Source organism: Megalopta genalis, chromosome 1 (genome assembly GCF_051020955.1).
Source record: "Megalopta genalis isolate 19385.01 chromosome 1, iyMegGena1_principal, whole genome shotgun sequence".
Lineage (NCBI taxonomy): Eukaryota > Metazoa > Arthropoda > Insecta > Hymenoptera > Halictidae > Megalopta > Megalopta genalis.
This window is the reverse complement of record NC_135013.1, coordinates 39435415-39460462: the sequence shown is the minus strand read 5'-3', so window position 1 is coordinate 39460462 and position 25048 is coordinate 39435415. Positions and strand designations below refer to the sequence as shown.

The window sequence follows — 25048 nt, the reverse complement described above, 5'->3', positions numbered from 1 at the left end:
TTTTTACTAATGATTATGTAATAATTGGAATTCAGATTTTGTACATTTACAGAAAGTTCAGTATAATTTAACAGAGATTTTGTTTTCATTTGCATCATTTAAAATTTTCGGTTTAATATAATTTTGTGGTTTTTCATTTATTACAATCATTAAAAATTTTCAGTTTAACACAGATTTTATTCTTCGTTTACTAAAATAATTTAGAAATTTCAGTTTAACACAGATCTCATTTTTTTATTTACTAGAATAATTTACCAGTTTAACATAGATTTTATTTTTCATTTACTGAAATCGTTTAAAAATTTCAACTCTTGACACAAATTTTGCTTTTGATTTACTGGAACCATTTAAGATTTTCAATGTAACACAAATATCGTCTTCCATTTACTACAATTATTAAAAATGTTCAGGTTAACACAGATTTTATTTCTCATTTTCCTGAAATCATTTAAAAATTACAGATTAACATATATTGTGTTTTCATCTACTGAAACCATTTCATAACTGCACAGTTTCTCTTGTTTGTGAAAATGTGAATGAAGATCGAGAAAATTCATTCGACTCGATCTAAAATATTGCGTAACTTTCAGTTTTATGTTTCTCGTTCCTACAATACGATCGGACATTGTTCCGAGCGAAACATTTAATTGAATTTACTACAAAACACACTCACCACCGCAAGAAGTACGCGGGCAATCGTGTTGCAATCCGTTTCGATGATAGCAATCACAGTCTATATAAACCGATCCCGAGTACAATTCTCTAGATTTCACTCGCCTCACACGAATCCTTTTCGCGCGAGTGGGTTCGGCTTTCTTATCCTTTGGTTCCGATTTCTTTGATGGTTTCGACTTTGTTTTGGGTTCGGGAATCGGCGCGGGTTTTGTCTGAAAGAATCACTGTTTTAGGTAATTCCAAAGTGATCGCGATGAAATCAAATTCTATTTTCCATGAGCAGTTCCAGGATATTCAAAATATACTGAAGGGGTGCTTGATTAGAGAATCAGTTGTTTTATTTTATACGCTGCGAATGCATGAAGTTCTGCGACCTAATTATAATTTATATACGTTATAATATATTATATATATTATAATTACAATATTATATTATATATATATATATTATTATATTATTATATATATTATAATATATATACGTTTATATCTTTTGTACAGGTATATCGTTATTTTATATATTTATATATTTATTACATATATTTGATTTATGTATTTATTATACATATATATATATATATATATATATATATATATTTAATTTATGTATCAATGTAATGGATGAGTACTAATGTATATAAGAAATATAATAAAAGTGTAAAGACGACGTAAAATTTAAATAAAAAGGCACTGTTATGTCGCAAAACATATTTAGTACAGTAGAACTATAATCATACGAACTAATCTCGAATTATCAGATCAAAAACCTATCACACTGTACACACACTAGGATAAATTCTTACTGAATTCTACAGCATTCCGGATAATCGGAGCTCTCTACTATATTTACCGATGACTAATTAAATCAATGTATTTTTAATCGAGATCAAACAAAAATCTTTCACACATTCATTCCGGTCGCGTGATTCTTTATTCCTCGTTCACGAAACGTTACAAGGTCACAACACGACGAAATCGTTCGACACGTTCAACAAACATTTTCCATTAATTCGGTCATGTTCTCGAAGAACCCGGAAGCGATGCTGGCTGGCGGTGTCACCAAGGTGTGACCGGTGCCCACGCTTTGGCAGTCCGCATTCTGATTGTTCGGTAGATCTCGGTGATCGCAGTTGCGCGAAATCGCTTCGTTCTTCTTCAGTTCGATCACCGCCCGTGGGACAGGCAGGAAGCACTGATCCTGAAGACCGTTCCGTTTCGATCGGCAAGCTTCGTAGCGCTCCAGCAGAGTGGAAGGCACGTAATCCCTATAACACGTCAACAATTCCTGCGGTTCTATCCGAGGAACATGGTTGCTGGCGCAGTCCGAGGTTTCCTTGAGAGCCGGCACGTATCCAGGTTTGCTTCTCGCCTTCGGGTCCTTCAGCTTCGAGCTATCGCAGTCAACCAGTTCCTTCGTTTTACATTGTTCCTCGACCGGTACCTTGGCAGCTTCTGGCTGAGTGACGGGCTTGATCGGTTCGCACCTAATTGAGCCGGTATAGTCCAATTGCACCTGATCGACCGAGTTCGATTCTGATTGCGAATTCTCTAGCGAAGCACAAGCTTTTGGAGGACAGGTCGGTCTTAGACAGCTTACCCTGGTCTTCACGGGAATAGACTTCTTGTTTTCAGAGGGATCCAGCCCATTCCTGCGTTCGTTTACATCGTCTCTAGCAGCAGGGCCAGTCGCCAGGTATTTCTGCTCGTAGACAGACTCGCCCGGTGCCTGAATTATCCTAGCAGACGGCCCGTCGCAGCTCGCCTTAGACTCCATGTAGCCGCAATAACGTTTGCAATCCGTTGGATGATTGATCAGACGCGTTCTTGGCCCGTGTTTGTCCACTCTCGTTTCGAAAACGTCCCGCCGACACGCGTCGTTCTGCGACGGACGTTGGTAACCCACAGCCGTCGGGTCACCATCCTCCACGTTGGTCTCGTAGTAGTTCTTCTCGCGACTCGCGATCTCGTTGAAACACTTGGTGACCCTAGCCAGTGTCCCCTTGCGGCTCGCCGTGCAATCGATGAAGGTCACCGGCGGATCACGCGAATTCGCCTCGCAGCTGGAGGCTTCCGCGATCCTCTCCTCGGCCGGACCATATAGGATCCTCGAGTACGGACGATTGCCGTCTTTGTCAACTTTGGTGGTCTCCAGCGCCGTGACCAGGTTCGAACTGTCCGTGGGCACCATGCTGGCCAGTGCCGTTGCTCCGCCTGGACGCGTCAGAGATTCTAGGCAGTAGGTCGTCCCAGGTGATGCGGTGCTATTACACGTTCCATTACCACATTCTTCGGGGCAGTCTTCGGGGCCTTTCGGCCGGGATATGATTCTGCGGAATGGAAATGTTTCGTGAGATATGCGAACTCTCCGTTTTCTCTCTTCCTAGGCGAATACAGGGTGGCCCACCTACGCGTTTCCATCTAAATGTCTCCACCAATAGCGACATTAGAAGCGAATTTCTTACACGGGACTTGACTGGTATTATGAGACGAATGCGATGCAAGATATAGTTGTTTTTCTTTTTTCAAGATCATTTTTTCAGAGTTTTCAAGGTACAGTAAATTCTCCCCAATCGACGCTCAGATTGTGCACACAAATGAACAATTTGGGAGGAGGAGATACGATTATTCGAGCTTTACGGCTCGTTTTTATAATTGCTGACAATCGGTAACTATAGAAACGAGCCTCTTACTAAATTGTCCGTTTTTGTGTACAATCTGAGTCAATTAGGGACAATTTACTGTATATATACGCAATGATTAATAATTACATATAACGTATGATTCTTTAGTAAAGATATCAAATGGTCTGAATAAAAAATTCAGGCGTGGAACTTGTTAACCCCTTGCACTGTTTTCACGAGTCTGGCTCGTGATGACAATTTTAGGCCAAACTTGAATGTCACGAGTCGGACTCGTTGTTTAATTTCATGCCAAACGTGGATATCACGAATCAGACTCGTTATCGACATTTCAGGCCAACATGTACATCTCGAGTTTGAGACGAGTCTCAACCCTTTTAGTGCCGGGCGAAAAAAAAGTGCTTATGCGAATATAACCGGCCGAATTTTACGATTTTACTAGGATTTAGAAAAAGGTTCATAAAAACCGAACGAAAAGCAATATTTACATAATTCAAAAAGCAGTGTATTAAGGACAAAATAGAGAATGAAACAGTGACGCTAATTTTTCTCTCGTAATGAAATTAGACTATTTATAACGTATTTATCTATTTATAACGCTACAAGGTGCGGGCCGATATATCGGCTCTGGCACTTTTCGCCAGTGCATCGAGGGCCGATATATCGGCCTCCGGCACTAAAAGGGTTAATCTTGGGCCAAGGTTATTTTATATATATAAATAATAAAAATAAATAATATGATAATATAATAAAAATAATAAAAATAAATAATATAATAATATAATAAAAATAATAAAAATAATATATATAACATATATAATATTATAAATAATCTCCGACACTCGGGCTCCGCCGTTCGGCTCCTTTTTCGACCATTCGGGCGCACGGCTTTGGCACGGCTTTTACCGAGTTTCAGCGTAGTGCAAGGGGTTAATATAATTAAAAATTCGAATCGATCGAGTGGCCAGCACCGTGGAAAATTGGTCGGGAAAGCGTTTAGAAAATCGTGAAATATTTAGCATCGGTAAATGATCTTTCAGCAAGGAGTGTCGCTAAACTGCCGGGTTCGGTCTACCCCGTGGAACATTTGATTTATTTGCCCGGAGCCTTGTCTTCCTACCTCGATAATGGGCCTGATGGCGACTGTTTCGTCTCGAGAAGCAGGCACATCTTCTGGGTGGCTGTGTTCCCATCCGCAGGTACCTGGACAACATGTGCCACAGGTTGATCACCTTCGAGACGACACTCCAGGACCGTAGATCCCGATGGATAGCGCGGACAGCAGGTGGTTGCTGAATGTTGAAGGCCACGGTGCTGTTGGAATCGAATTACATACAGCTCGTATCGTCGCGCACTGCCTTTGCTGCTCCTTTATACCCGCCTGTCCCCGCTGGCCTTTCGTTCGCCATCATTCCCGCGAAAACGCGTTCGACGCACACGTCGTTATTCTCCGTTCCGAATTTTTTTTAATTATTCGACGTGGCTGTTACGCTTTCTAAACAGCTTTTACGAGGCATTTTCTCGCACGCAACCGCGAGCTGTTCGATTGGAAAATCGCCGTCTGTGTATCTGCGCTTTGTTTGCGTTCCGAGTCTCTTCTGGGTCTCTTGAGCAATTTTCGGATCGTGACGGGTTTGTTGCGTTCCACTGTATTCGTTCTCGGTTTTGCTTCGCTTCCGGTGAAGCGGTCGGGTTTGCCGAACGAATTCGTTTAAAACCGAGAAAGTGGAATTGACGGTTTCGTGGAGTCGTTGAATATGAGATTACAGTAATTTCTCCGTAATTCGCGCTCAGATTGCGCTCAAAAATGGACAATTTGGAAGAGAAGATACGATTATTCGAATATTGCGGCTCGTTTTTATAGTTACCGATATTGTCAACAATTATAAAAATTGTCCATTTTTGTGCGCAATCTGAGCGCGAATTAGGAAGAAGTTACTGTAATTTTTAATTAAATTAAATAAATAATTAATTAAATTAATTAAATAAATAATTAAATTAAAGAGAAGAGTAAGACGAACGTGTGTTCATTTTTGTTAGTACGAATGTTTGTTACTATTGGCTTCATGTGAAGAAATTTTTGTTGCCTATTTTTGAGATAATCATTGTAGAAATCTGTTTAGTAGATATTAAATTATAAGAAATGTTCGATGTTTTCTGTCTCGGTTTCACTCGGGCAATTGGTAATATTGAAGTGATTTCAATATTTCTATTATTTGTTCATATATTAACGTAATATCTTATGTGATCCATAATTAATTCAGAACTTGCATAAAATATTATACAGTCATTCAATAATTTTACCATGATTATTGAACTTATACGATTTTCTTATATTTTTGAAGTATTACATCATAGACAATGATTTTCATCAGTTTTATATTACTGAATGAAATATCGATGCTACGACAAATCAGTTCATTATTTAAAAAATAATTTAATTGTACATATACTTGTTTGATTCTAATCCTTAATTAGTTAGTGTTATAATGCAATTGTATATACTAGAAAATGTATCCAATATTTGATAATTTATTCTCGACAATATCAGATAAATATATCTATGATTTACTAACGTGTAAAATTCTTATTTCTTATGAATTCTAAATAGAAAGTTATATCGTAAACCAACTAGAATACTCAATATTAATTTTGTAAATCTTACCGCAGTTGGTCCAAGCGGCTTAGCGGTTTTCTCAAACTCCGTGCACACCCCTACCAATTCGCCTGTTTTGTCATTTTGACTGCAATCGAAGAAATATTTAATTACAGCAATTTTTCTAAGAATATACGAATTTTGCAAAACGTATGTTTCGAAAATAAGAAAAAAATCTTGTATTTCGTTTAGAAATTCATAACACTTGTCTAACACGTTGTTCCTTATTTTTCAGGTGAGTCTAAGAGGAAATCTTTACCTAAGGATAGTCGGTATGATTCTCAGAGAGCGCAAGGTGAGTCGAATTTGCAAACTTGATTAACAATCGAGTAACACAAACTATAATTACAAAAGACTAAATACAGCTTTATGTCATGTTTAATTAGAAGAAACATGTCTGCAGAAATTCCTGTTTCCAAAATCTATTAGCGAACTTACAATTTGAGAACGTTAATCCTCGCTGGCAAGGCAAATTTTTCACAAATCTCCGTCATGTTAAATAATTCCACGTAAATCGCTTTTACCCTCAATTTTATGCCGAGCTTACGATCTTAGACAAGCTCATTCACGCATAATTTAGAAAACTCTGAAACTACGTTTTTCCACGCGAAATTTAAATATCCTTCATGTTCAAATCACTTGAAATCGAATACGGATGACGGCTGTGCCTTCATCTGTTTCGATTTCGATCATTCATTCTCGTAATAAATACGAACTATGCAACTTCCGATTGTTTATGAGGTGTATAAAAATATGAGGAAATAATTTGAAGGATAAAATAAACATTTCTCAGCAATCACATGCATTTTTGTGTCGTACAAAAATTCAATTACATTATGATTCATTGTAATTCGTAATTCAGATTTTCATTTAATTTAATAACAATGTACGTAATTCGTAACTTCAGTTAGAATACAATTACAAAATTAAATTACATTAAATACGAATTACGATATAATTGTATTACATTAATTACGAATTACGATGTAGTTGAATCCCAATAATTTTCGAATTTGGATCTAATTGAATTACATTAATTACGAATTACGATGTAATTGAATTACACTAATTACGAATGACGATGTAATTGAATTACATTAATTACGGATGACGATGTAATTGAATTACATTAATTACGAATGACGATGTAATCGAATTACATTAATTACGAATGACGATATAATTGAATTACATTGATTAGGAATCACGATGTAATTGAATTAAATGTATGGATTAATTTTCACATGTATCATTGAAGTCTAAAATGTTGATAAAAATTGCTGAACAAAATTGTAAGTGATCCTAAGCACACAAAGTTACATTTTTGTCAAACAGTTCCGCCGTCCAACTGTTCAACTAAAACAATATTTAGAAAACGGTTATTGTAAACTTACGATGCAACCCATCAGTACACCAATTATGCAACAGCAAGCTATCCTTTGAGGCTCGCAAGTTCATGGCGCCATGAAAAATTCAATGCCGCATAAATCCCCGCTATCGCACGATCTCAACAACCAAAACTATCATTCAATTTATAAATCCACGCTCTCTCTCTCTCTCTTCTCTCTCTCTCTTCTCTCTTCTCTCTCTCTCTCTCTCTCTCTCTCTCTCTCTCTCTCTCTCTCAAAGTAGCAAAATCTCGCCCAGCACCCCATAAATCAAATCGCAGCCGGGACAATCAACTTACAATCAGTGCCTCAATAAGCAAACTTAGCTCTGCTTCGATTCAACGGCGCATTTATTTCCCATAAGTCCAATAAAGCCTCTCGGTAACCCTTCTCCTCTGTGTACCCTAGTAATCGACTATCGCGGTGTATTGCATAGACCTGATTCACTGGTATAAACGACGCACATAACTCCTTATCGAAAATTTCACGAGCATGAATCACCGTGAAAAAGATAAGTGCTCCGACGGGGACCGGTAAACGCCAGATGAAATATCGAGAAGTCGATGTATCGGGGCGTCGTGACGTTTACCTGTTCAAACACCGCGACAGCCACTACCCATGGTACCATTATTATGTATACAGGGTGTTTCCTCAACTTTCGCACGCAATCTTGCCAGCGGTTCTGTCAATCTGACAAAAAATAAAAAGAAACGTTCCGAACGGAAGTTTATCGGTTTCCTATCGGCTACACGATAAAATATTGAATTAACAAGATTGTTATTTTTTCCATAAATAAGCGAGGTCGCCTTCATTTTTTTCAACATCATTCCATGTACTTCACCGTTGCGGAATATGAATTACAGTTCGAACATAATTTTTTCACGTGTTCAATTTATTCGATTTAAAGTTTGCGCTTATGAATGTTTTTCTGACTTATTGTTATTTCAATCATTCTGAGTTATGAACTCCATCAACTAGATTTTCAAGATTCATCGTAATAGCCGACCTTGACACCTTTCTTTTCCTTGAATTTATGCTACTGATAATTCTTTGCAATAGACTTATCAATTTAGCGACTGACGTATCTTATAAAATAAAGCAATTTTCATCTTCGATCGTTTCCGTTTTGACTGACCTCAGATTTCTCGGTACAAGCTCATCCGAAGGTCATGTTATAGCTGGTAGTCGAATTCGACTTGACACGAGCTACAATAATATGAAGTAACAAACATGCAATGCAATGAAAAAAAAATCACGGCGACTACGAATTTTTATTGAAAATATAATAATTTCTTTAAACTCGATATTTTCTGGTCGGACAATCTCTGGTCGGATTAACAAAAATGCTCGACAAAAGTGTGCGCAGAAGTTAAGGAAACACCCTGTGTACATATGCGTGTGTATATGTAATATAGATGTGTTATATGCGTGTACATGTGTTTATATGTATGTATACACAGCGGTTTCGTTACGGTCGAACGGTGGAACGAGCATAAAAGCGGCTGCCTGGTGCATGGTCCCGCAAAAATCCGCGGACCTTTCGCTTCGCGGCTCGGCAACACGCTCGGAACACGCTCGCAACACTTCCAGAACACTGGCTCAGACCGGCGACCGTTGTTTCGCGATCTGGTGAACCTGACTCAAGCGTTTCGCAATATCGCGCCGGTTTCGCAACCGATCGGTCCCGACCGGCGCCGAAAGAAAGACGGAGAGAGAAAGATCGTTCTTAATAGTCTGATATAATTGGAAAATCAATATCACCGGGCGTCGTTTCGCGATTGTGAAAACAGCCGGGGGGAAAGGTTGCTGGCAACCTGGCCGATTCGTTTCGATGAATATTGACAGGCTGCCCGGCAGCGAAAGGTGAAACCAGTCCGCGGCGATTGTTATCGGTCTCGTGCTGCTGATACACTTGGTTTATTACACGAGAAATAGACGGATTCGACGTTCTGCAAAAATGGTAACCGTTCGAGACGTTCCGGCGAACTGGTTTCTACGCACATCCTTGAGGTTTTGTTGTCTCAATTGTCGGAGTTATTTTGATGACGATCTTGAGGTGAATTCCCTTCGACGGCTGAGGGCTGTTTAACGCGTTTGCGCTAGCCTTCTTCGGGATCGGCTGGATCTGGCTTTGTGGAACTGCTTGTTTTGTTTCATTTCATTCATTTGTCCACGGCAAAAACTCTTTACTACGAGATATGGTAATAGGGTCAAAGTCCCAGTTACCGACACATTTACCATAATTTTTCATTCATCCATAATTCACTTTTTCTTGCATTTCATGTCATTTAGTTCTCTTGTTATAGAAATATATTATATTATATATTATTTATTATAATTATAATTATATATATAATTATAATAATTAATTATAATTATTTATTATAATATATTATTATTATATATATTATATATTACATATATTATAATATATAATAATATATAATATATTATTATATTATATTTTATATATATATTAACAATAAGCCACTTTTTCTTGCATTTCATATCATTTAGTTCTCTTGTTATAGAAATATATATAATATATAATATATAATATAATAAATAATTATAATTATATATACATATATATATAAATATTTATAAATAATATAAATAATATATTATATTATTATATATATATATATTATATTATTATATTTTAATATTATATTAATATATATTAATTTATATTATATTAATATATAATATTATATATTATATTATTATATATATTTTTTTAAATAATATATATTTCATATTTTCTGAACGTTGACTTTGATATGAAATTAATGAAGAATAAAAATAATGCGAATGTCCCAGTTATCGATGCCTGAACAAGCTACTTGTACCAATTATCGTGACCCAAATACCGATAAGACACAAATAGTTTTAATTTGTTTGTCATGCGTTTGTAAATATATTTATAGTAAATTAACTGTCTCATGAACTATACAATTTAAATGAAACTATTAAAGTATATAAATTGCTTTAAACATAAGGTATGGATGCAGCCGTCACTTCTACTTTGTAGATTACACACATTAATCACGGAGTGTCAGTAATACAACAATAGTTCGAAAACGTGTGCCAGTTATACACTGCTCTTTTTATTCTAAAACTGAATAAGAAATAATAATGCTTATATTATCATTATAAACTAGTATAAAGCACTGTTTTAGTCGACTGAAAGCATTTAAAACTGTTACTATTTACATAAATTCCATTTCTTAACTGTATCGGTAAAGAAAAGGTATCGTTCGTGACAAACACACAATTAGTACCATTTAATCATTTTTTTTAGAATTTACAGTAAACTAATGGAGTACTTAAATGATTTTATTCCATTAATGCAATATCAAATGTTATATTAAAAGTTTGGTCTTTTAGAAATTCTCTGTCATATTGTTATAATTATCGTCAAAATAAATTAAAATAAATGGCAATTTTCATTTCTGTGGACAAATTACGACGATACATACATCATCTTAAATGTATAATATTAACAAGCTAATTGATAAATGGTAACAAGTTATTGCAACTAATGGCGAACATATAGTTGCTTAAACATAATTATTGTTCTCTTTTTGAACTCGTTGCCGTGCCATTCTCTTCGCGGTAACAATGAATAGGAGTTTTTCGTCCGTATAATAACTTCTTAGAAGAAGAAAAAAATATTTATTCTGGAAATTTTAATTCCATTTAAAAGAGACGAATTATTATTAACGTTCTTTTGACAAGTTATTACTGAAATCTCCATTACTAGACAAACTCGTCAAAGTACGGCAAGATTAACTTAGCGCACGGAAATTCTCATCTCCATGAACGTTCATGAATTACTACATAGTCCGGAGACCTAATCTTTCCGGGATTAGCGCTGGAGAACTTGACTCTTCTGACCACAAGGAGTTTCTCGGCTAAATGGATTATCTAACCCCAAACCTAAAGCCATCGCAGGACTGGTCCGTTCGTGAAACCTATCCAGTCACCTCGTATAAACGTAAAACACACGGTGGTTTCAGGGCTGTGTCGCGGTGTTCGTAGGGCCCTAGGCACTTTTATACTCGACAGCGCCGTTCCCCCATTTCTCTCCTCGTCACTATGCACCGCTGCACTAGACTTTCTTTTTTAGTCCTCCCGCTTGACAGAGCATGTACACGTGTATACTCCCTCGCGAAACGAACGCATGCGAGCGAATGACATCCTAATTCATACCATGTGTATTATGTTATATTTTTTAGCCATGCCAAAGTATGTCAGAGTTACGTGTTCTTTTTGGGCCCACTCTGACTCAAGGTTGCAAACGGTTTTCCCAATTTCTAATTTCTCAGCAATCAGTTCATTTCATAGAATAAAATAATAAAAGTATGAATATATTTCATAGAACAAAATAGTAAATGTATTAATGTATTTCATAGGATAAAATAATAATAATATGAATGTATTTCATAGAATAAAATAATAGTAATATAAATGTATCTCATAGAATAAATCCAAGATAATGTAACAACATTCTAAAATTTGTGTGATGTCTTGTTCTGTATTTCTCTTAGCCATTCTTGTCATAAATGCATAAAATCAGTGATAAGTTCAGTGATAACACTCCTCTTTACTTTGTCGGTCATATTAAATACGCAGTTCTATCAGTCGTGGATTCACTATACCGATTATACTCAGAGCTAATTATTCGTTTTTCCTAACAAGTTATTTTGTCTATTTATTCGAATAATTCTTCATTTTATATTCGATGCATCAGTTGAAAAAAAAAGTTGATTGTAATAATTGACGAGGAAGAAATTAATAAAAAAAGAAACTATGGAAAGACGCCACAATTCGGTAATTTTGTGCAAATTGATTATTTACCGAATTAATTCCTGTACTAATAGATTCTTATTCGAATACCAAGTAACTTCTTATTCAAATGATCTTTTATTCGAATAAAATCTTATTCGGATAAATTGTTGTCTAGACAAATGTTTATTCGATTCGATATTGGTTCGATAATGTCGAGTAACATTTTATTCGTTAATCTCTTATCCGGAATACAATATTGCTGGACTTCGTCCTCGAGAAACAAAATTCGACACGATCGGCGCATAGAACGCCACTGTGGCTCGCGAGTCTCCTCTTGAATTTCGTTTGTGGCAGGTCTGAAGAGTCTTTTTTCCTTGCATCCGAGGTGCACGCGGGGTGAAACGGCCCCGAGCGTTGCATTCCCTGACCATTAGAAGCGAGCCGGCAATTAACGTGTTACCGTCTTAATTCCGCCACCCCTCTCGGCGTTCTTTCGTCGCGCAGAAAGTAAGTGCCGGATTTATGGGGAGATTAAACGACGTCGGGGAAAAGAGATTAAGGGACAACGGATGCGCATCGCAGACGGAGCCGAGAGAGTCATGCGTGGGAAGAAAAACGACGCCGTTCGAGGCACCGCATGGAACGAGGGAAGTGCGTGTGTCTCCTCTTTCGACGTCGTCGGCGTCTTTTCTGTCCCTTTTTTCCACCATCCCCCCCTCTCCTCCTCCCCCCTCTTTCTCGTTCTTTCTGCCCTTTTTTCTCTTTTTTCTCCCTCCCTCTCTCGCTCTCTCGTTCTATTCCTCTCGATCTCTCGACCCTTCTCGCACGCACAGGCTCTCTTCGCCTTTACAGTTATCGAAGACACGTTAGAGAGAAACGGTAGTCAATGACGGGACGGACCCACCGTTCAGGAGACGTAAAGCGATACGAGGGACAGGGAATGATATGGAACTAATTTATCGGTGCCTCGTTAACACGCCTCCAGAGTCTGCGTCCAATTCCCCGCGGACATTACGCACACTTCGCGTTATCTCGCGCGCATTATGCGTACAGCTGGTCAATTCTATTTCCACGAAGTCGTTTTTGTTCCTCGATTAGATCCAGCCTGCGGGGATTCTTTGTTGGATGCATGATGTCGATCCTGTGAAACGACCGGCAAATTTCAGTTGCCCGAGAGGCTTGGCTACGTTTTGTCGATTAACTACGGAACTACGAAACATTCGGGGAACTGCGCTGGAACCGAAGCTTTCGGGGTAGCTTGCGACGTGACGACAATTTCTCGCATTTCGAATGTAAAACGAATCTCCAGCGTCAGTGTTAAACAATCGACTTTGACACTCCGCTGTCACGCTTCCTGTGCGAAACACGCGTGTCATACTGCGCCACTCAGATGCAGTTCAGTTTATATAAACAATTCTCGCTCAGAAACTAGTAACGATATGGAGACTCAAAAATTTGAGGATATGATTTGGAGATTCGTGAACATCGTTTTCTTTATTAGAACTTGTGGTAGACTTTTATCTCACTCCCAAGTATATTGCATTATTTTTTAGTATCGCTCCGCTCGTGAAAATATCAATTTCTCGAAACAAAAGATATGAGACATTTTGATAGCGAAGGGTTAATACCGGAACTACCGAACCAGTCAAAATGCTTGGTCCTTGATTTTTTATTTTACGGTTGCAGAAATTATAGGAACGTTTCCAGGAGAAATTTTGTGACAAACTTTTTCACTGAAGCATATATTATAATTTGATTGCGGATTTTATGCATTTAGGGGAGAAATGGATGGATAAAATTTAAAACAGTTTACAGATCTAAAGAAAATACGAATGTAAGGTTCAACTAATTGTAATTATTAAAGAGAAAAATCTTGGCTTCTATATGACAGACTAATTTTAATATAAATCACACATATGAAGCTTGAGTAAATCCAATCTTATCATTGTTATAAAACAGTATACATTAGTATCATTAGTATGCTATATTTATTCATAATATTATGAATGTTTAAATAATATTGGAAGAGAGCGACACGTCTTTAATGCGTCAGAAATTGTTTTAATATATTTTTAACATCGAAGATTTGAGGTAAAATGTAATTACGCGATGGAGTGGAGCAAAATTGGGGACTACATGTTAATTATCGTAAAATCGGTGTTGGATAGCATAATCCGTTTGGTTCATTTTTATAGAAGATCTTGCTTTTTATTACATTTTCTATTATAGAGGCATGAAAAAGTGATGGAATTCGAACAGTTTAATCATTTGCAAATTAACATTTCCTTTTCGGAAAAAAATATCGAAGACATTTTAACGAATTATGTTTAATGTAAATTGTTCTTATGAATCTTCCCCTTATTATTGTAGTTTAAATCGTATGTGCAGAAGAGAGAAATGTATTTATTGTAAGTTCGAGGCAGAATCAAATTTTGAGAAATATTAGACAGATCCAAAATTACTATTGTTGTCAAATAAATTAGATACCTGTTCAACAAACTAAAAAATTTAATTTTTCGGTGCACTACATAAATTTGCAAACATTATCCACGGTTACGATATTTAATCGACTGCAATGTAACATTTTTATGAAATTTATAAATGATTTAGCAAAAGTCGGATTAACAAATTGCTAGAAACAAAATTAATTTTACTGCTTTATTAGTATGTAATTGACGTGGTATATTCGAATCAAATTGCAGAGAGAAGTTCTCCTTCCTTATTTGATCGTATACTTCAATTCAATTTAGAAAATATTAATCTACTAGTTATCCGACAAATACGCCGGGATCAAGCGTTTACGTATCTATTAGAAAGTTTCATTGGCTACCGCAATCTAAGTGCACATCCATGTATGCTATAATCGCATAAAATCGACAGTTGTCTGATGTCTGAACGAGAGAGGACGAAAGTTATTTAAGTCGGTGGAGAAGTGACCGATGCCATCGCATGAAATGTTGTGCACTAGAAATTGAAAAGAATCTTTGATAAATTATGTATCGGGGACCATATTCGGGATAGAAGGAATTTAAAGAACGAATCTGCGAATCATATATAGTTAATGATAATATGATCCAATTTAACCCTTGCCAACCGGTGCCGGCATTCTTTGCTACCTTAATTGACGGTGGTTTCAATAGAAATTACTTAGCATGTTGGCGACACAGCAGAATGTAATGAATTATTATGCAACTGGTAAAGAAAATATTCGCACGTAACAGGCTTTTGCGATTTTCTAGATAGCTGGATAGTATCGGTAAAATTGCTATTTTGAAATTATCAAATTTATTAACTTCTTTATGATAGCATATATACATTATTTATTCTATTTAGCATGCCTATTACGGAAGGACCATAAACAAATTATGAAGATGGTCAATGAATAATTAATTAGCCATAGATCATAAAGGGACAATTAAATTCTGCGGAACTATTAATTAGCAGATATAATAATATTAATGAACAGATAATAAAATCTTTTAATCATTTTACAGTTACGAGTATTGTTTTATGTTACGTTTTTCCGTAGTCAAATAAAGGTAAGATGACGGTTGAATATTTTAATTGCATGCAGGTAATTAAAATTTTGTGTAAGAAGTTCACATTTCAATCAATTTGAAAAGATTAAATTTATTATATATGTCTAAAAAATTATATAACTTCTTCATTGATGGCATAAACGACGTTCGAATAAATTTCAATTGCTGTAATAAATTTGAATTGATATAATTACGCGTAATATTTTTAGCAATTATTATGTCTGTAAGTTGACGTCAAAATACTAATTAGTATTTAACTTCGATAATATTGTTCTATTACAGGACTCTCTTTCGCGTCTCTCCGTAAATTTAACGAATGCGAAACTGAAGCAATAATTATTACGACCTCACCATTAATTATTTGCCATCGTGCACGGGCACCGCGCATTTTTCTTATCTCAATCCCCTACGTCTCGGCGCTACATTAGCATAAACTTCATCGCTGAAGTAGTAACGTTTAATTGCGCAAAGTAGATTTTTCCGAGAACCACTTGATAGAAGTGTAGTATTACTCGAGGGTAACCTGTACTTGAAGTACCTACGCGTACTTCAGAAGATTTCTGCCGTTTAACCGGGGGCGTTCGCGCACCAATACAAAGTTTCTCGCGGTGCGATCGGCCGCGAAGATCGGCCTTTAATTTAATTACAAACCGCGGTAAATCGTGCGCGCTTAAGTCCCATCCGGCTGCCGTAATAATCGAAAGGCTTGGTATATGAGTGACACACAAAAGAGGACACGAGGAAGCGTTCCGCTAATGACTAATGTCGCTGAAACTAATTACTACCCTCGCCGACGTTCCCCTCGCGATTTATCTCTGCCGCGCATCGATAAGAGGGCCGAAGGGCCGGCCGGCGAATAAGTTTGATTTATATCACGGCCGCGTCCGAGATCGGCCGGATTGCATTAGGCTCGCTGCTAATTACGGTTTATTGTATCTCGATGTTCCGCGATTTGCGCCGCGCGGCGACCTTTCGCCAATTCAGGATTGATGGCGGGAATCGTTAATTAGGACCATTCCCGAACCCGTTTTCTTCGGCGATCGATCGCCTGGAAAATTTAGTCGTGTCCTGTGGATTCTCCTTTTGGAATCCTTTCTGCGATTATCTCTTTCGTGAATAAGAATGCTGTGGACGAGGGTATACGAATGATCATGACTGTGGATATTCGTGCAAAATGGAAATGATCTACATTTGCGAGGAATAGAATACGAATAGAAAATTCATTTTTCCTTTAATAATCTTGATCTATATTCTGAAATTCTTTTAATCTTAAGGTTGATCTTTTAGTTTTAAGTTCGATTTACTTATTTTTATTGTAGATCCATAGAATCAGCTGATTAATCACGATGGTTGAAGATTTTTAAACATTTTAAGTGTTATTTGGTTCAAGTATAAAGTTACGTTTTACTGACAATTTAATTAATCATTTAAATTACTGAGAAATTAATTAATAATAAGCTATATTTGCCGACATATAAAAAATCCTAGAAAACGTATTGAATAATTATTACACCGAATACAATTATGAGAAATGTTATTCAAATTGTATCATTGCTATCCAATAAAATTTATGAAATTATTTTTATAACACCGTTTTCAATCGTGAATTATGCAATATGTGTCATTTACGATCTCATTTAGGTATTTCTCGTTGTCACTGTTGGTCTTCATCGAGATCTATTGCATTCTTCAGTTATTTATTAAAAACTGGAGTTATCAAAATACCGATCTAGATGTTTAATCTTATTTAAATACCTCGTAAATAAAATCGTAATTGAAAAAATTGTTGACCTATTTACTTAGAAGCATGTAGTACTCTAATGCCTTGTATTCTGGTTCTATAGTCAATAGAGCATCATGATTGGTTATATAGAGATTTATGGGTGTACATCTCGTTAGCGTCTTCCTCGCTTCATCCCATGGAGCTCGTAACATGAGAAATATTAGGTTATTGTATATGAAATGCCGGATCTCTTTATACCACCAACATAATGTCATTCACGCTCGAAAAAACTGTCATATATTCACACCTTCGTCATCGAAAATCGTCATTCGAACGGGTGAATTTTTTTTATACGAATTTCTTGTATTTCGATTTATAGATGTATTGATATTGTAGATTAAGCTTTTTAGACTAACTGTTAAATTTCTATTCTCTCAGGTTTGTATACAAAAATTATTAAACACATGTAAGAAATAAATAGGTACAATAGGCTGTTACAATAATTAGAATTTCTTCGATTATGATGATTTCTTAAAGGAAACAGAAAATTTATCAATTAAATAAATAAATTGAATTTATCAATCAATTAAATAAATTAAATTAAGTTAAAATAAATTAAAATAAATTGAATTGAAATAAATTAAATTAAATTAAAATATATTGACGATAGGAGAAGGTTAACAAGACGCATTCTTAACGAAGATTAATCGACTTAACTAGATGCATAGCTGTTGCAATCTCTTTGAAAAGTGTGTAAGTTACTCTAATTATACTGTAGGTACACGTATGTTTGAGTTTCTTCATATTTTGTTCAAATACAACAGTTTTGAAAAATATATAATTTAATGAAAAATATCATATATCATTCTTAAGCTGTTTTTGACGAGTATACTAGTGACGAAGAAATCGCAACATATTGTATCGCGAAGAATATACTTGCCAAGGTATGACAGAGTGTTAATATATGTAAATATATTCATATTAAGGGAAATACATACATAATATGACGACAAAAAGCCTTTTCCGTAGGCAGAATCGCGTTTTTGACCATTGTGTGATGTTCCGTTGGAAAAAGGGCAGCAAGGAGATCGATCTTGTTCCAGGGAAGGGTTCACAGAAATAAGACACGGGAAAGGGTGACGTGAAATGCGAGAAAGAAGGATCGAGGCTAGACGATAGTCGCATAATAGTAGTCTAACTGGTAGATTTAGATGGTCAAAATTCTACATATCTTTGAATTTACATTTTTTGATAAAATATCATCATATATAATTGTTACTGTTTACAATGTTTTATAATATATGAAATATACATGTAGGAACATGATGTGAAAACGTAATAAAACACTGTAGAAACGTGAAAATAGAAATGTATAATTACACAGAAGAAATACAAAATACACTGTACAATAAAAATCGCTGAATTGTTATATAACATTCTCGCAATCGCATTCACACTTATCAAACTTCGATATGATCGGTTCGATAACACAATATTGAGCAAGAAACTGCAGTTTCCTTGATAGTAAATTTACTATCTCGAGTCAAACGATCTTTCTTTCCTCAATTTGATACTTTGGGATTATTAAAATAAGAAAGATGCTTTGACTACATTTTCTGATCGAAGCAAATATTATAATAAAAGTGACTAAAAGTCTAATATCCTCAATCTTGTAATCTTTTTAAGATGAGACAAACTTATATCACTTTCAAAGCTCGGTACGTTTAGTGTTAAAGCTAGCAAATCACATAAGAATTCCTGACATTTGACTAAGAAAATTTTAATAATAATATAGAATAATTACCACATTATCGTCATCGTAAGGATCTCGTTGTATACATATATAATTACATATAATTATAATTACATATGTAATGTAACAGATTGTTTACATCAATTAAATAAATTAAATTCAGTTAAATTTAATGAAAATAAATTAAATTGAAATAAATTAGCTTAAATTAAATTAAATTGAAATAAGTTAAACTAAATTAAATTAAATTGAAATAAGTTAAACTAAATTAAATTCGAATATATTAAATATAAATTTATAAGTGTATAAGAAAAGAAAGATTTAGGCCATTGTTTCTCAAACATTCAGATATCGATAAAAATATATCGCCTTCGGTATTCGTAAAACTGAATTTTGGCCACCTAGATCTACCGTTTAGACTGTTGTGCGTCGTAGCGAGAGAGAATTCCGAAGTAGAGACGGGACAAGCTAGCGAAGAAAGGGGAAGACAGAGCACAACGGGGTACGCGTGGCGAATGAAAAAGAATCTCATGACGCACGTTGCGCTCACAAAGAACCAGGATCCGTGGCAGACCGGCGTAATACGGCCGTGGCTTTTCTTATTGCACGCACGATCCGTCACGCGTGCACGTTACAGATCCTTATACGCGTCGTTTGCAGGCAACAGACGCATTCGCGGCGCCGTCGATGCTTATCTACGATCTTCGTGGAATCGATCGCGATACGCCACGGTGCGATTGACCGATGGATCGGGTCGCTCGGATCGAGAGGAAATTCGAAGGAGGCTCCCAAGGCTGCTCCCCCGTTCAAATCGAATCGGATCGGATCCGATCGATTCTGCGATTCGAATGCACCCATCGGGAAATAGACACTCGTCTTGCACTCTGCAATCGCGGAGCACTGATTGAACGCAATTTCTCTGAACCGCCCGGGTACGCTGCTATTTCTGGCGCGCTAATTGTGAGGCCCAGATCGAACCGCCGATCCCTTCCTAGAATTTAGGGTCGTAACAGCAGTATGGATGCTCGCGAATGGCTTATTTAACGTGATCGCGGCGATGAATTTGCGTGCTCCAAGGAACGCCGCTTGTAATCGAATTTTTCGAATGCTGTTCTTTCTTTGCAGACACTTCTCTGTTGGAGGAATTCTTGGCGTCGATCTTTGGAAATTTGTTTTTCGCAATTGTGCATAACGATCTGTCCATTGGATGGACATTTAAGCCGACTGTTTGCTAAATTGATCGTTATTTAATCCTTCGAATGATATTATCGCGAGTAAACTGTTTTATAAGTTCATACATTACTGAATAGAATTTTAACTTGCTTTATGGTTTATAGCTTTTCTTAAAAGTGTGATATTGAACTTAATGTAATCGATACATTTTTACATAATAACATTTGCAAGACATTTGTAGATATATAATAGAACTATTGTGTAAATTTTAATGTGATAAGAATATGATGAACGTTACTTTTTTTATGTAATATGCTACAGTATGTGAATCTGTTTTCGTTCATTTTTACAAATTCTCTATAGGAAATGGAAAAAGGAGCGGTTTTAATTAATTAACTCCGTGTCGTATTATCTTCACAGTGACAACGATCTCTTCGATTGTAATAATCTCTTAGAAGAGAAAGGATAACATTTATTGTGCGACTGCATTCATTTGAATGAGTAAATATTGCTAACGCGAGAGAGAACAGAATGTAATTCCCGCTCGAAAGAAAGAAATTGTGCCCAGCACAATTTGCAAAAGCCAATCAGGGTAGAAGATAAGTCGCTGCTTCAGAATGCAACGTATTGTCATCGAAGTAAAAATTGCATTGTACCTTTTGTACGTTTCTCATATTCGTGGCGCTGTACAAATGCACGATCATCCTCGGCCGAGTAATTATTTTCTTATTGAACGCAAGTTCATGGTAGTTACAATGTGACCACAAGTTTCTTCGTATTACCAGTAGATCGGAATGTTTCAGAACACGGAACCATCGCGAAGAAATCGGTAGATCGATCGGGAGCAATTTCATCGATGATTCGCCGATCCGGTAAACGATGATGTTCGAGAGTCGATGGTACATCCTCGCCGAATCAGGCTCAAAATGAACAAAATGGCCGTTCGAAACGACTGCCTGTCGGCAGTGATGAAAGCGGACCACCCACCGACGAAATTGAAATTTAAATGGCGCCCACTGGCGGGATGAAAGTTTAAGCAGCGCCCACCGAACAGATTGAAATTTAAATGGCACCTGTTCGCGGAGATGTACTCGCCGAACGACACCCACTATCGTCGCGGATATTTAAATCGCGCAAGGTCCAATCGTCGGACGTCACCGAATCGAGGTCTTATTAGAGGATTATTAAACGTCGGTGCTGCGCTGCGTCGCCGTCGCGGGACGGCCACGCGGTTTAATTGATAATTGATCGGCTGTCACAATAAGCCGGGATGAAGTTTGCTGCTACTAACTGTGTCAAGGAAGGGAATTATCTTGGGAAAGGTGTATCGTGCCGTCTGTTTTATTAATCGCTCGCAGATAGAAGCGACGATGTGTGCGGAACGTACACCCCCGTCCACAAGTATGTCACTTATGCTGGATGGAGCAAACTGGGACAATTCTGAGCAGGCGATTATGCATTCGGAAATTTTAGGCTAGAGCGATGCTTTGAATTGCGAGGGATTTGCGGGCAAATTCAAATTGTTCACTCGATTAAACAAGCTGTTTGGATCCGAATAATTAGTTTTCTTTAACGAATGTACGCGCACACGCCTAGTTAAGTATTCGATCCGATCGATTGTTTCAGACGCTATTTCTATTCGCTGCAGATTGTGTTTGCATTTCTATCTTAAGTGCATCCTCACTCAGAAGTATGATGATATCCGAAGGAAGCTGATATTTAACCAGTTAGCTGTTTTTGATGAATATATTCGTTATAACACAAAATGTTGCCATTTCCTCGTAACGAGAATTCACGTTACAGACATCTAACTAGTTAAGAAGGATACAGTAAATTAATTTTCCTTCAGCTTGCAATCAAAAATGGACAATTTTGGGAAAAGGAGATTCGATCATTCGAGCCTTGCACCTCGTTTTTATAATTGTTGACAATCGGCAACTATAAAAATAAGCCGCGAGGCTCAAATAAGGGGCTCGAGGCTCCTCTTCTCAAATTGTCCATTTTTGTTTACAAGTTGAAGGAAAATTCAGAAGAATTTACTTTGTAGTTTATACTTTGATGTTCTTTATTAAATCATAGATTTTATAAAATTGTAGTATTTAAATAAAACATATACGGTATAATTACAGTAATTTACACACGTTTCGACGAGATTGCAACAGCTAATTGGTTAATGATATTACATAACTTATGCTTCTTTAGTATTTCTGAAAGGAGGTATGTGTATAAGCCAAAGCGAGTAAATATTTGATAAAAAGCATACACTTGGTCGACAAAAATTAAGGAAACAGAGTAATTAACACGTGTGTAACACATTTCATTGTAATTCCTTTACAAGCTTATAGTTGTTTGATTAAACTGCACGAAATGTATACCGTTTAATCTTCAAGAACATGATGTAACTTGCTAAGTTAGCACACATTAATTCTCTCCAAACGAGAGTAATAAATACAACATCTTTCGAAGCTGTTTCGTTTTGAAACGTTATCAATAAGTATACTGCTGATTTTTATGCATTTATGGTATACGCAAGTTTTTTAAATGCAATGCAATGTTCATATTGGCAGCAATTAATAGCTGATGCAAGAAATTCTTTCCTTCGTCAGATTTTTATTAAAAAATTCACAAAAATGTGAATTTGTGAATTACGATTCACATATGATAGGTACAATCTTATAGAAAATTAAAAGCAATTCGTGTCACACAATGTTTACATAAGAATGTACGGAATTACGAATCTGATTTTTAACCCTAGAAACCCTAGAAAGATAACCATATGACAACGTACGTAAAAGATAACCATACGCTTCAGAGGCGCATGCTTTTCTAAGGCGTCAATTTTATATTAACAATGGATATTTATTTAAGTTAATCTAGTCATTTTAAAGGTTTGGCATTATTGTACAAATAAAATGCATTTATATTATATTTTTTTATATTTTAAGTAATTTTAAACTTAAATCACTAGACCTCTATGAAAAATTAACAAAAATCAACAGTCTTCGCAGGCGCCTCTGCGACGTAGGTTATCTATCGGGTTAAAGAAAATTATAGAGAATTAATAACAGAAACGCTATATGAAATTTTATATAAAAATGCACGAAAGTAAAAAATGACGCAACAATATCAGCCGCGCTGTCAAAGAAATTGCAATTCTAATTTAGCAATCAAACTGAAGCCTTAATTCTAGGAATTACAAATGAAACGACACCAACGCGGTACGCAAAATCCGCAAGGTCCGCAACTTGCACGACACACCTACCATCTGAAACTCAAATTCCAGCAATAATCGCGCAATTACGGTTGTCGCTGTTTTTACTTGCATAATGATAACGCTGCGTTACTCGCTTCACGTTTACCGGATGATTAACGTGAACGCAACGCTCGCCGCGATCGTTTCACAACGCGAAAGAATTCGATAAAAGTTCCTGCCATTTTTTGTCGGTCTGGCTACCGGTGACTCACTGCCATTAAGTCTCTGATTTGTGAGGCGTTTTCCGAAACGTGACATGGATTTACAATTCGATGCAATTATTACAAGAACTTCATGTAAATGGAAGGTAAAAGTCGATAGATGCGGAATACGGCTTGTATAGTCAGCTCTGATCATTTAATTGTTTTTGTTGAATAAAAACAGTCGTTATTTCTGTGTTTTGATTCATTATTAATATTGTACCATTTTAGAGGAGAACTAATACTGTCAACATTTTTGACAAAGATTTAACACTCGAACTACGAAAGTGGACAAAATGACTGCTCCCTGAACTCTTCTTTGACAATTCTTGATATTACAAAAATATTTCTATGATATAAATTGTTGGATAAATCTCTTTATTCAAGCATGTAGTATAATAGAAATCGTACGATGATTAGATACATCCAATTTTACCATTATTATTAAACAATATACATTGGTGGCGCAGTTCTAGTGTTAATTGCAGTCATTTCAGAAATGTAAATTAATTTTTGAACTCGTTTTCACTCGTCAAAAGAAAATTTTCACTCGCATAGAAAATAAAACATTGCTCCAAAAATGAAGTTTAGTTTCTTAAGAGAAATTAAAGTGTTTCGTTTTTTAGCATCTTTTGAACATTAGCATCGTCTGTATCATTTAAAATCATTCGTAATCAGAAGAGAAAGCCTTCGAACAAATAATTTGCATTGGTTCTCCGAAAAATTGGAATTCTATGGGATGAAGAATCCACGCCCGTTTCTAGACTAAGAAGTAAACGAATGTCTAGAAAACGACACTCCGCTGCGAAAATGATCGACCTCGAATGCAGGATTCAGTAAAAGCGACATAGTTCCGCCGAGTCAGCCGCAGATAGATCTTTTCTCGTTACCAACTGCATAATGGATCGTTTCTTTTTGTGAAATGGAAACCGCGATTGTAAATCGTGGGACTTGCTCTAGTTTCGAAAGGTAGGAAAGTGTAGCAGGAAATCGAGGAAACGATTATCGATCGTGATCGTAGGTCGGGAATGAGTCATCGTAGTTTTGAACGGCAGCGGTGGCAGCGGAACAACAATCGGCCATTTTTGCGCTGTTTTGAACGGCGAAGCTCGTCCATCGGGGTGAAGGAACTGCTGCGTATCTAGAGCAAACACTTTCTATTGCAATTCGAAAATATTTCATTAAAATTTAATCAAACTCTCCAACTTAATACTAAACCTATCACGGTCGAACGACCGATATGATATTTTAAAGT

At 36.3% G+C, this 25048-nt stretch overlaps 3 protein-coding genes across 5 annotated transcripts in view; 2 read left to right on the top strand and 1 right to left on the bottom strand.

Annotated features, from left to right (window-relative positions):
- The window catches only part of LOC143261143 (uncharacterized), a 158706-nt gene extending 152241 nt beyond the window's left edge, over positions 1–6465 (top strand). The window contains exon 4 of the mRNA XM_076527755.1: positions 6206–6465. Within this exon, the coding sequence (XP_076383870.1) occupies positions 6206–6288 (83 nt within the window). The 3' untranslated portion in view covers positions 6289–6465. The remainder of the gene's footprint in view (positions 1–6205) is intronic.
- The window catches only part of LOC117218758 (Ras GTPase-activating protein raskol), a 258017-nt gene that overhangs the window by 91119 nt on the left and 141850 nt on the right, over positions 1–25048 (top strand). The window lies entirely within an intron of this gene.
- Positions 1584–6492, bottom strand: LOC117218759 (uncharacterized). Its single transcript, XM_033467381.2, has 4 exons — positions 6409–6492; positions 5980–6058; positions 4435–4628; positions 1584–3002 (listed from the first exon to the last, which is right to left on the bottom strand). Exons 1-4 carry the CDS (start codon positions 6462–6464, stop codon positions 1664–1666), a joined length of 1668 nt encoding a protein of 555 aa, XP_033323272.2. The 5' UTR covers positions 6465–6492; the 3' UTR covers positions 1584–1663.

What these genes read in the sequence shown, in the direction of transcription:
- LOC117218759 (XM_033467381.2), bottom strand. Translation starts at nt 6,464, where the DNA reads ATGACGGAGATTTGTGAAAAATTTGCCTTGCCAGCGAGGATTAACGTT. An exon ending in AGCCGCTTGGACCAACTGCG is followed by an intron (nt 4,629 to 5,979) that starts GTAAGATTTACA and finishes CGATTCCAACAG; the next exon opens with CACCGTGGCCTTCAACATTC. An exon ending in CCATCAGGCCCATTATCGAG is followed by an intron (nt 3,003 to 4,434) that starts GTAGGAAGACAA and finishes TCCATTCCGCAG; the next exon opens with AATCATATCCCGGCCGAAAG.